The sequence below is a fragment of the Tasmannia lanceolata genome, unplaced genomic scaffold (assembly GCF_043159265.1).
Source record: "Tasmannia lanceolata isolate RefF3 unplaced genomic scaffold, GAP_Taslan_0.1 ptg000007l, whole genome shotgun sequence".
Classification (NCBI taxonomy): Eukaryota; Viridiplantae; Streptophyta; class Magnoliopsida; order Canellales; family Winteraceae; genus Tasmannia; species Tasmannia lanceolata.
Window position 1 is genome coordinate 14,483,816 of NW_027518684.1, and position 13,439 is coordinate 14,497,254.

The 13,439-nt window shown below is 36.8% G+C and overlaps 1 protein-coding gene across 3 annotated transcripts; it reads left to right on the plus strand.

The window, feature by feature from the left end:
- The first annotated feature begins 2,809 nt into the window (after window positions 1-2,809).
- LOC143882031 (histone-lysine N-methyltransferase, H3 lysine-9 specific SUVH1-like) lies at window positions 2,810-12,929 on the plus strand. Of its 3 annotated transcripts, none has more exons than XM_077385412.1 (3): window positions 2,810-2,979; window positions 3,329-5,665; window positions 12,599-12,929. In XM_077385412.1, exon 2 carries the CDS (start codon window positions 3,417-3,419, stop codon window positions 5,628-5,630), a length of 2,214 nt encoding a protein of 737 aa, XP_077241527.1. In that variant the 5' UTR covers window positions 2,810-2,979; window positions 3,329-3,416; the 3' UTR covers window positions 5,631-5,665; window positions 12,599-12,929. The 3 variants fall into 3 exon arrangements, with proteins under 3 accessions (XP_077241527.1, XP_077241528.1, XP_077241530.1); XM_077385413.1 differs by having other exon boundaries at window positions 12,630-12,929; XM_077385415.1 differs by lacking the exon at window positions 12,599-12,929 and adding an exon at window positions 7,485-7,565.
- The last annotated feature ends 510 nt before the right edge of the window (window positions 12,930-13,439 follow it).

A 13,439-nucleotide genomic window follows, 5' to 3' on the forward strand; every position in this document is an offset into this window, starting at 1 on the left:
CGTGTCAGAGCTTAGTGGGTCCCAATCAGATGACGCGTATACAAGCGGGTCGCCGTTTTAAATTATGAGATGACGTGGCGCTAAAGATGGCCGTTGCTGTTTGCATGCAAATATATGCAGTTATTCTTTAGCACTGCCGGAGAATTTCACCAAGTGTGAAAACTAAAAAGTTGTCTAACAAAGGGTTATTTAGAAAATGTTGACTTTTGAAAAATTCTAAGAAATGTTGTTTTATTAAAAAAATAGCTTTTTAAGGACGAAAATACCCTTAACCTTACTTTATCTTTCTCTTCTTTGTTTTTACACTTTTTTATTTTTACTTTCAAGTTTTACAGTTTCATTTTTAGGTTTTACTCCTACCCTTTTTGTACGAAACGGCCCATTTTTCGGCGATAGAAGCCTTCTTCTCCGGTGAAACATCTTCATTTCTCCGGCATATACTCATTTGTCTTGAGAGGTTAGAAGGAGTTCTCTAGAAACGCCCCTTTCTTATTTTCTTTTTCCTCCTCCAAATATCTAAAATCTCATTATCTTTGTAAGTATTTCCTCTTTTCTAGTGGCTGTAGCCAAAATCAGTTGCCCAAAGAGCTTTCACTAGGCAAAAGGGTAGTGGAAGCCAAAATGGTACTTGCACGGGTTATTCATAGCCAAAAAATAGGTTACTTGAAGCTAAAAAAATGTAACTCGAATCCAAAATCGATAGCTCAAACCTACAAAGTGATAGTCGAAGCCCAAAAAATGCTAGTTGAAGCCAAAAAAAAGTTACTCGAAGCCAAAAATGATAGTCGAATCCAAAAAATAATAGTCGAAGCAAAAAAAAATGATAGTCAAAGCAAAAATTTTTTTTACTTAAGCCAAAAAACAAATTACTCAAAGCCAGAAAAAGTTACTTGAAGCAAAAAAAAAAAGTTAGTTGAAGCTAAAAAAAGAAGTCAAAGATAAAAAAAAATTTAGTTGGAGCCAAAACGTGTTAGTCAAAGCGAAAAAAGAAGTTTAACGAAGCCCAAAACGTGATAGTCAAAGCCAACAAATATTTCTCGAAGCTAATATATATTAGTTAAAGACGAAAAACGTTCCAGATGTTACTGGAATTCAAAAGTTTTAGTCGCAGCCAAAAACATGTTAGTCGAAGCCCAAAAAAAATTTAGTCGAAGTGAAAAACACAACGGCGAATGTTATAGGAAATACATTTTTCACTTCGACCAAGTAAATTTTGGCTTTGAATATCCTGTTTTAGCTTCGAGTACCTGTTTTTGCGTTGAGAAGAAGAGGGGGAGATCTTGAAACCCTTTTTGAGAAAGATTTGACGAGGCAGAAGGCTTATGGGTCCAATTTTGTGCATTTCAAGCAAAAAAAACCTTTGAATACTTTAAAAAATGAGAGAGATAGAGAGAGAGAAGGAGATGATGTTTGATGGAATTTTGAAAAAAAAAATAGAAATATAGAGAGAGAGGGAGAATGAGATTTCAAGCTTATCTTCTTACGTATTGCCGGAGAAAATAGTAGGTTTCGCTGGAGAAGAAGCACTTCAACTAGGTTAAAAACAGGGTAAAAGTAAAACCGTAAAAAGAAGAAGGAAAGTAGAATAAATGTACTGAGAGGCATTTTGGTCCTAAAATTTTGATTTTTTATAAATCAGCATTTATTCATTTTTTCTCAACAAGTGACTTTTTTTATGTCAATAATGCAACTCTACACGTAACAGTAAATAACCCTCTAATAAAAATCAGAAACGTGTCAGCTACATGGATCGGGTGAAATGTACTGTGTCTGGTCACATTCTTAGCGTTACTTTAGGCTTTTACTGAGACGGTCGCGTGAGTTTAATGTTGACTACATGGAGAATTACTTATATTGCCCTTGTGAATTAATGAAGTACTTCAATCTCCTAAATCTCAATTGAAAATGACCCATTTACCCTCGTGAAGCGGAGAATGATCATATTAATTTAAACCCCGAATGAAATGACCAAACCAACCTTCCCTACGGGGGGGAAATAAACTTCACGGTAAACTTGATAGCTTAAAATGCCCTCGACTAAATCACATACCTCAAAATCAGTCTTTTTATCACTGTTAGATTTTCAAAATTATTAAAATGAAAAACTTTCCTAAACCCCAAAAACCTAACCTACCACAATCAATATTTTAGACTCAGTCGAATCCCCGTAAGAAAGACTTAGGCCTTGTTCGTTTAAGATTATGACAACCGATAGTTAGTGCCAAACCGATTATTGGACTCAAATTTAAGTTTTAAATTTGAGTCCAATTTGAGTCCAATAATCGGTTTGGCACTAACTATCAATAGTCATAATGTTAAACAAACAGCCTTAGATACACCCATAGCTAAGTCAAGTAATTAATGTATAAAAACCTAAGATTTTATACGGTGTAAGCTCTTATAATCCCTTATTTTTCAGAAACTACAGTACGGACCACACTATAAGATGATCTAAACTGTCCATGTGATGGGCCATAATGTAAATAGGTTGTGCTGAAAAAATCATTTCGATAGGATGATCCTAGCCCTTCGATCGATATAGGTTTCCATAATATGATGTTTCGAAAAGACCTTGAGGTCACTAACGTAGTTCAAGAGGTGGAACAAGGAAAAGATGGAAAAAGATCAACTGGGTTGTTCTCAAATATCTGAGTTACCTGCTTGAATTCCAAGAATTTTCTAGAAAAGTTTTGGAAAGAAAAAAAAAATTATTAGGAAAACATTTTCCATCAGAAAGGTCTTCCTTGCAATCAAGAGGGTATTTGTGGAACGTTGGAAGGGCATAAATGGCCTCGAGTCCAAACTGGACAAACTGGTCCGGAACTCAAAACGCCTAAAAGAAGAAAGTAATGGTAAAAAGAAGAGAATATCTCAAGAGACTATGAGCGAGAACCAAAAAGCAAAAAAGAAATGTCAAATTTGGTGAATTTTTTCTGAGAATCGACTCATTTCAAACCCTCAAAACTTCACAATCTCAAGGTATTCCCCCCCACCCCTAATATTTTCTGAGCTCGATCTCTTTGTGCTCTGAAACCTGATTACTCCTTTTAAATCCTTGTATAAACACTTTTTTCAGCTACTTTTTTTCATAAAAATCTGAACTTTGTAATTCCTTTTGTGATCTCGAATTTGTTCTTGCTACTTTCCTCCTTTTTTTTAGGTTACTTACGATTCCAAGCTTTTTTTACTGTAGAATCTAAGCCCCATTCGTGGTTTCATTTGGTTTTTAGGGTTTTTGTGTTAGGGTTTTTCTCCTTGTGCTGTTAACTTCATTTGATCTATAAGTTTGATGTTCATTGCTAAATTAATTGCTTTGTTGATTTTTCAGGTGTGTTTACAGAGATCTTGTTTGGATAGAGTTGGGATTTAGTAAATATTTAGTAACTTTTGATAGCTTCATTTTTCAAGTGTTTGAAATGGAAGGTGGTTCAAGTTCTAATCCTTCAATCAGTGATTCGCATGTTCTCGATGTAAAGCCTCTGCGTTGTTTAGCTCCTATGTTCCCTTCTCCTTATGGGTTCACCACATCTTATCCAAATGCTTCTCCTTATGTTTGTGTCTCTCCAATGACTAGTACTCCTGCTCCTGGTTTCCCACCAGTTTTTCCCAATTCCATACCTTCCGATTGTCGGAGACCGCCCCATCAAACCAACCCTCAGCCCACAAGTAGTCCTGTCAATGTCGGAGAGGCCGCCAGTTATGTGAAGCCGATACAAACTAGGCCTCCTTCGTTTCATACACCTCCGCCATATGTCGGGTCTGCTAATGGCAATGTAGGACCTTCAGGGTATTCTACATACCGAACGGATCATGTAACCATGGAGCCAGTAATCCTTAATCGAGAAGGCATGGAGAAGGGTGGTTCTGCTGAGCCTGAATTGGAAAAAAGCAAGAGTGGTCGGAATAGGAAGCGACCTCTTCGTATGAGTAGCTACACAGCGTGTAGTAGCGATATGGATGGTAGTGAAGGAAAGAGTCAGAAGGTCAAGGAGTATAAAAGAGTGACAAACAATGATGAGACTGCATTATCCTTGCCCCTCAATCACCATGGTGATAGGGAGTCTGTTGAGCGAACTCTCATGATGTTCGATGCGATCAGACGTAGACTTTTGCAGCTAGAAGACCTAGTAGGAGCAACTTCTGGGTCGACAAAACGCCCACGCCCCGACTTAAAGGCAGGGACAACCTTGATGAATGCTGGGCATCGGACAAATATGCAGAAAAGGGTAGGAGCCGTTCCAGGGGTCGAGATTGGAGATCTTTTCTATTTTAGATTTGAGTTGTGTTTGGTTGGATTGCATGCGCCGAGTATGGGTGGCATAGATTACATGAATGTAAAGTTTGATGAGGAAGAGGACCCCATCGCTGTAAGTATTGTTTCTTCTGGAGTGTATGATGATGATGTGGATAATACAGACATTTTAATTTACAGTGGCCAGGGTGGTACTTCAAAACAAGGCAAGCAAATACATGATCAGAAGCTGGAAAGGGGTAATCTCGCTTTAGATAGGAGCTTGCGTCGAGTTAATGAGATAAGGGTCATTCGAGGTATTAAGGATGCAACGAATCCTAATAATAAGATGTATGTCTACGACGGTCTCTATAAAATTCATGAGTCATGGATAGAGAAAGATAAGTCAGGTTTCAGTGTTTTTAAATATAAATTGCTCAGAGTTCCAGGGCAGCCTGATGGAATCGCAATTTGGAGATTGTCCCAGCAATGGAAGCAAAACCCGTCAACTAGAGGCAGCGTTATTCTTCCAGACATATCTTCTGGGATTGAGAATTTACCTGTTTGCCTTGTTAATGACATTGATGACGAGAAAGGACCGGCGCATTTCTCATATGTCACTACAGTTAAGTATGTGAAAGCTATCAGCTTTATGAAACCTTCATTAGGCTGCAAATGCCATGGTGCATGTGTCCCGGGTGATACCAACTGCTGTTGCACTATGAAAAACGGAGGTGATCCCCCATATCTTATCACCGGGCTTCTTGTGAGTCGTAAACCTCTAATATATGAGTGTAATTCATCATGTCTATGCTCTCTTAATTGCCGAAACCGAGTATCTCAATTGGGTGTGAAAGTCCGGCTTGAAGTTTTCAGGACAAGGGACAGAGGATGGGGTTTGCGCTCCTGGGATCCCATCCGAGCAGGTTCTTTCATTTGTGAATATACAGGTGAAGTCATTGATGAAATCAAGGGGGAAGATGAGGATGAAGACGATGAGTATATCTTTAAGGACATGCACACCAGTGATAACTCTTTTGAATGGGATTATCCTCATGAATTATTGGGAGAAGAGAGTGGAGCCAACCTGCGTGAGACATCTAAACAGTTTCCCATCATTATTAGTGCAAAGAATATGGGGAATGTTTCCCGCTTTATGAACCATAGTTGCTCCCCTAATGTCTTTTGGCAGCCAGTTTTATATGATCATGATGATGAATGCTACCCTCATATTATGTTCTACGCACTCAAACACATTCCCCCAATGACAGAGTTGACATATGATTATGGTCCACGTGGGGATCAATCTGGGGAAGAAGAGGTTCACAGTGTCAACAGAAACCGTAGGAGGCAGAAGTGTTTGTGTGGATCGTCTAAATGCAGAGGTTATTTTGGTTAGGCTAAGTGAGAAGCTCCACATAACCTTGTGACAAGGTTAGAATCTCACACTGATTGAAATATTAATTAACTTAACTGGTCACTGAGATATCTTAGAAGTTTCTTGTCCTCTTAATATTTTCGCATCCATGTGATGGAGTTGCTCTCTTTTATCTGCAATTTTCTGTTAGTTGCTTTAAAAGCTTGTGCTTGTTTAAATTAGAAATTGTTCCAAGACAAGAATGAAGGTGTTATAAATTTTTTCTACCATGATTGAAAAGGTAATGCTAAGTAGAGGGGTCGGTTGATCTGATTAAATCCTAGAAAAAAATTCAGTGTCATTTTCAGGTATTAAATTTATTCCATCTTCTATCAAATTTCATTTCAGCTGCTGCTTTAATTTTGATAAATTGATTCCGAGGCCTAATTATGTCGACATAGGGCACCGTCTCAAATACAAGTAAAGCACAAAGCAAACCGAACAAGTTTTGGGTTACATGACTCTAGTCTACTTGGTTTTATGCACTGTTTCAAAATTTCTTGCGTCAATTGTTATCTCACCCAAGTCAACTCCCTTTTACCTTGCCCAAGTTCTTGTACTATTCTGCGTTTTGACCAACCGAATCAATTGATTCTCCTTTTTTACTCTCTGAATTTATGATAGCATCAACTGAGTACTTGTCCGCGTCAATCGAGTACTTGACCTTGCCGCCCAGAGTCGACTAGGATTTCCTTTGGCCACATTTTAGCCCGCATATGCATTTTGAATCACTAGTTTGATGTTCAGACATTTGAGAGAAATACAGACATAAGTCTTTCTACACGAGGTGAGTTGATGTGTTCCAAGTATGAATGACCTAAATTATCAGAAGAATGTCCTTACACGTGTGAAAATTAAGCCACCAACAAACTCAGCCCTATGCATCCTATTTAGAATAACCTAATTTACACCAAGCAGCTGAGATTTAATACCAGACTTACCTTAATTTGTATTCACTAGCCAAGTTTGTCTGTTGGGTTCGGCAATTTAATCCAGTCTCTCTAAAAGAACTTAACCTCTCTTACCGAATCAGCCTATTAATCCGGCTATCAACATTTTTCTGTAGTCCTTGAAACTTTCAAAGACATTAGTGAAAGATGGCATAGTGTCTATCTATTGACTTAAAGAACTTACATAAGGTGTAAAGAGTTTAAGAGAAAAAAACGGAGGGAAATTTTTGCAAAAATACTAGGATACTAACATTACCAAAATCACATTTTAATAGCCATAGCTAAGTATATGTGATGTGGACCACATGCATTAAGAATTGAAGACTAGGGTGATTGTTTTTTAAACACGTACTCAAGTGGGGCGTATGTGGGAATCCCCCTGCCCTTTCTTGAAGTGAAGAAATGAAAATGCAAAAGTGGGAGGGGCAATTTTGTCATTTTTTACTTGTTTGACCATTTTCAAACAGTTAAAGCAGACAAAGGACCCTTTCTTTGGGTTTTTTTTTGTAATGGATCGAATAATTTGCTCTAATTTCTATATTAGTTAAGAGTCTTTTAGAGTTATGTTGGGAAAAGTTATTGTTTAGAGTTAGTTTCAGATGTAGTTTCTAATTTCGTATTGTCTTTGTTGGAGAGTCTTAGAGTTGGGAATATTCAGAGAGGCTATTTTTAACGATATTATTTGGTGAGGTTTTTAGAAACTGTATTTTGCATAGGATTTTGAGTTTCCAAACTTATTTGGAGCCTACCTACGTAAGTCGAGAGCCTTGCTCTATATTGTGTAGGCCTTTGGCCAAATCGAATATGATGAATTGAGTAAAATTAGGCTTGTTATTTCCGACCCTTGGATGTGATATCCTCTTGTCTTGGTGTGATGTGTTGACAGCCCTACAATGTGATGTCCTAGGAAGACCATCAGTGTGATTCCCTTTGTGATCTATCCCTAGTCTTCTTCCATCAAAAGGTATTTAAGCTCTCTTTTTAAAATTTTAATTCATCTTCTCTCTTTGATTCCAATCTTGAACTTTTATTGATTTCCAATTTTATTTCCTAAGTGATCTTGGACTGTTTTCAAAACTTTCCTAACCTAATGAAATGTTTGGACTTGATATAATCCCTATGAGTAGATCAAGTGCTGGATTTTCTTATGTCTCTTTATATTATTTCATGTGCGTGTTAGAAGTGTTGTCCGTGGAATTTTTAAACTGATCCAGATTGTCGATCTACTTGGTAAACTCCTGGTAGCTTCCAATCTCCCCAAAAAGTTATCATTAAACCTGTGTTAGTTGAATCTCTAATCCTCTACAATTGGAACTTGGATTTTTTGTGGTTCACAACCTCCAAATCGCCTATTTCTTTCAAGATCAGTTTTATGAAATCCTATTATCTGTGGACACGGATTTGCATGTCGAGTTTCGACACTTATGTGAGGTATCAGACCCCCCAACTCCTTAAAAAAAAACTGCAACACACCTGTATATGCACATGCATATAAAAATACTGATTACTAATCACAATTTGCAACAAGAGAAATGTTGTATTCATTCAAAAACCTTATAAATCTTAGGATTAAGCAACCATAACTCTAAAACAAGCATGGGATAATCAAATAACAGTCCGTTCATGATTCTAATATAGTTTAGTGCTCTTCAGTATTCAATATGCTGCTGTAAAAAGATGCGAATATGGGATAAAATTAACATAATATTAGAGGAAAAGTTTATTTAGGGTTTTAGGTTTAGGGAGGGGAGAGTAACCATAAATATTAATTAAAAGTTATTAAAATAATAATTAATAATAAAAGATGAGGTAAACTAAATATTCAATTATAAAATAGTATTCCGCGCTTGTCATGATACAAAAACATGTAAACAATATTTCACACTGACAAGATACAAGATAGAATAGAAGGATCATCAATTATATTTAAGCACATCCGAAAATCGGCTAATAGGGAGGCAGATAATCTGGCTTGGGAAGGTGTAGGGAGACAGGTTGGAGATATTTGATTGCCTTCCCCCTTGATCTCTGCTCTTGCTTGTCTATTGTCATTGTTTCCTCCTTTTTCTTATTCTTTCCTCTTTGTATCTTGCGGTTGACCATCTCGGTCTTCTGCTTTTTCTCTTGAAAGAAATCGCTACCATTCAAATAAAAAAAGATACAAAAACCCTAAAGAAGGCCACATTAAGCCTGATACTTCTACCAGTACGTTTACAGGTGCCGAGAAGTAAATCACAGTGTTGGCTAAATCATGAAATCCCTCTCATAGATCATGTATATCAATTTGGTATCAGAGCTACAGTTGGAATGTCTTTGTGTGGAAGTAGGGTATACATGGAGGGATTGACAAAAGTACAATGAGATATGCTCTTGATGAAGATGGTGAAGCAAGCAATTAGACAGTTCAGAAGAACAACTAGGTTACTTGAAAGAGGGAGGTGTCGTAGACGAATTTGTTCTATTAGGGCTGGAGTAGATCAAGATGCTATTGTATGAGAGAATGATTGGCAAGATGTATTTTATCTTTTGGTACAACCAATGGTCAACCTCATTTGGAAGGGCTATTTCAACGTCAGTCAAGTGACATATGGTTTACTCGAGGTTCATCTATCCAAACGTATGTTTTATATAGTTTCTAAGTTCATACAAGTCGTCCGAATCACAAGGAATACGTATGGCCAAAATCCTTCTAACCTTTCACATGTAATTCATATAAATATGTATACATAATACATGCGCCACATCTCACATGCAATTTATATAAATATAATTATGTAACACATACTAGTGGTGTATACACTTACAGTTTTTGTTTAGGTATGCATTGCTTCTGGCCACCTTGTTCCGTCACCCGAGATCCAAGTTAGCACCAGCAAATATCTATTGATTCCTCTTGTCGTATGCTATTTTGGATTGTAGGAGCCACATCACCTTAAGGGGGAATGGTTCTTAAGGGATTGGAGGTATTTCAGTTTCAGTATGCGTTTCAGCGGGGATGCAAACGTAAACATTTCTGTCGTTTCATGTTGATTTCGGTGGACATTTAAAAACCCTGACACCAGCAGATCAATGTGAAGTACTTTCTATGACATTTGTTCCGAGAACCCAGGGTTGTGATGAAGAAGATTTCTAACCCTCAGTCGATGGGGTCAAGATCTTTTAAGAGAGGGAGAAACAATAGGGACTCCATGCATGAAGAAACAAAGGCTAAGGAAACATCCTAATTTAAGAGATATTGACAAATAACTTAATACTAGATCAACTATATTTTAACCCCTCTCTCTCTCTCTCTCTCAAATTGATGCTCAAGATTGGATAACATCAATTTGCGAACTAAAAAGTTATAATGTGCATGAGTCGTAGCCTTTGTAAAGATATATCCACCTGTTGATTTGAAGAATTAACGTATGGAAGGAGATCCAACCACGAGCATAACATTGGTGTGTATGGTGACAATCTACCTTAATGCGCTTAATCAAATACAATGAATTGAATAAAATTATGCTTGCTATTTGCAACCCTTGGATGTGATATCCTCTTATCTTGGTGTGATTGCAATGACATCCCTATGGTGTGATGCCCTAGGAAAATCATTGGTGTGATGCCTTTGGTGATCTATGCCTCTTCTTCTATCAAAATTTATTTTAAGCTCTTGTTAAATTGTCAATTTCTCTCTTTTATTCAAATATTGAACTTCCATTGATTTCCAGTTTGATTTACTAAGTGATATTGGACTGTTTTCGAAGCTTTCCCAACCCAACTAATTGTTTGGACTTGACCTAATCCCCACGATTAGATCAGGTGCTGGTATTTTGGCTGTCTCATTCTATTATTTCTTGTGACAGCTATGATTTAGCCGACACTTTCAATTTATTGCTGACACACGTGTCCTGCCGTGTCGGACACAACACACATGTCCACACGTGTCGACACTCCTTTGGACACTTTTAAATGTGTTGCTAGGAGTGTTAGAAAGGTATTTGTATAATAATCAATAATTTTGTGCATGTATGTGTCACCATTTCTAGATTTTTAGATGTTGCCATGTCAGGCAACTCATATCCGTGTGGAAACTCGACACACGAATCCATATCGACAAATTATGATTATATATACTTTCTATGTTAGCCGTGTCCTCGTTTCTAAATTTTGGAGGTTTGCCGTGTCCGACACTCCATGTTAGTGTCGACATGCGACACTCGTATCTGTGTCCACAAATCATAATATAACAGTGTCACTCAAAAATAATTGCCAATAAGTGAGTAGAAATAGAGGTAATTGGTACAGGACTCACTCCACCAGTAAGTGAGCCAAAAGAAATGCAGTTTGAAGGAACAACATGATGACGATATCCTATTAAATTGAAATTTACACTGAAAATTCTTGAGATAGTGGGGACATAGTAGATGGATGTAATGTTGCAGCTGTGGATCAGGAGTTTTCTGCATCCTTTTTATTAGTTTATTGTCAGTTGATGATGTTTGGGGGTCATATTGGTGTTTTTATCTTAAGTTAGTGTCTAATGAGTGGGGTTTTATTGGGATTTCACTAATTATTGTAAAAGGGGGTTAAGAGGGATCAGCTTTGGGAGTTTATATTTAGTTTTGAAAGTCGTGGAGTTTAGGTTTTGAAGTAGACGAACCAACTAGGTTTTCTTCCTCTTATTTGCTTGCTACTGGCTGCATCAAGTAAGCTACACGGAATATTTAGTTTTGTGAAGTCGTAGAGCTTGGGTTTTGAAGGAGACGAACCAGACTAGGTTTTTTTTTTCTCCTTTTCTTATTTGCGTGCTTCTGGCTGCCTAAAGCAAGCTACAGGAATGTCCTAATATGAAATGCCAAAGAGTAAGCTCTGCTGAATCCTTGTCTTAAATGAGTAGGTATAGCCCACTGGCTTGACAACCACGACCAATCCTTGTCTTAGCGGAGTAGGTACAAGAAATGAGAAACTATTGCAGTTTCTACTCCAAATACTGTAGAAGTGATCCATGGAATAGTTTGACCCCAGACCTAAGAAGAAGAAGAGGGAAGGAGCAAATGCTAACATTGTAGTATAATCAACACCCAATGTGATCTATTATATCTTTTTTTTAATGGGAATGTGATCTATGATATCAGTACCAATATTCCAAGAAGATGGCATATAAGGAGATGAATATGTGACGCAGGAGAGAGACCTACCAAGGCCAGTCACATCATTGGAAGACTTAGAAATAGAAAACTCTAGGTTATTCTTCTTTTCACTCACTTATTCAGCTAGGGTTCGACCCATCATGACTGGCTACTGCAGGTCTCTGACTTGTTTAGCCACTGGGAGTTCTAACTTGCTCTTTATCCGAGAGCTGGCAGTTTTTTCTTATTAAATGGAGTTCTATTTTTTATTTTTATTTTTTGGAATAGTTAAATAGAGTTTTATTGTTATAGGAGTTTTATCTTTTTGTCTTGATAACCTAACACCAAGACACAAAAGATAAAACTCTACTTCTAATCTTGTACCCATTACCTCTACTATTATTTTGAAACTTTGAAATAAAACTAGATCTTCCCATCCCCCCCTTTATCCGCATGCTTTTGAGTGGATGAGGACATTTTCAAATTGGTGAACTTTCAAGTGTTATGGAGAAAACCTGTTTGGATGTCCCCAAATAAGGATCCCCTCTGTGGTTGCTTCAAGTGCACTTTCAAAAAACCTTCTTTCCTTTCTCTGGGTTTATTTATTGCTTTTCATTAGCGATGATGGGTGTTTCCAGCACATGCCAGTCCATTTTCAGGGCCTTATCCACATCCATATTGTTTCATTTTCAAATTCTATCAGGCTGATGATAATTTTAATTTAATCTTATCTGCAAATGGGACATTTGGAGGCCATTAACTTGTATCATTTCTAAGACTATTTTAACCATTATTTGCAAATAATCATATTTAATTTCAAAACTACTTGTGTATAAGATTATATGCAAATAATGGTGTTCTTACTGACACCCCTTATCTCTTTTTTCAGTTTTTTCTTCTGTAAATGTGTCAAATGGCAGGCGAAGATATCTTGGAGCGGAATGCGTCTTCGTCTCAATTTAGCTTTTACAGGTATCAAAATGGGTAGATATACCCTCTCCGGATATGCAAGTAGTTAGCAGTTATGACTGTACATTGACTATCTCAGGTTTCCCATGTTCAGTTTTTATTTACACCATGGCTTTGTTAATTTAATGACTTGAGATTTTGTAGTTAGCAGTTATGACTGTACATGGACTATCTCAGGTTTCCCATGTTCAGTTTTATGTACACCATAGTTTTTATTTTAATTTTAAGGACTTGGGATTTTATTTTGGAAATCATCTTTATCTATATTTGGTTTGATTATGGCACATCCTTCGTATCGTTTTCACAGCAAAGTGGGATTTCCCCTTTGGGTGTTGTTTTTTTTTTCCAATACATTGTGCATGTTTGGCAACCATGAAAATTTTCTCGATTTATTAACCCATTTTTTCAGTTAAAAACTATTTTAGGTAAAAATTTCTAAATCTTTTTGCTGGAAAAGTTATTGTTAAATTTTTTTTACTTTAAGTCATTAACAAAGGTTGGAAAAAGTGTTTTTAGAAGGAAAAAAAATTCAGGAAATGGTTGCCAAGCAGGAAAGGTTAATAGTTAGCTTGTGCTCAAGATGGTATAGACCATGTAGGGCCTCTTTGGATGCCTATAAAAATCATTAGCATATAATTTTATATACAAATGATTTTGAAGTTAAATAAATACCTTTAAATATTGTTTATACCTCTAAAAATAATGATTATAATTGTTTTAGAAATGATATAGGGCCTCTTTAGATACCTCTAACAATTATT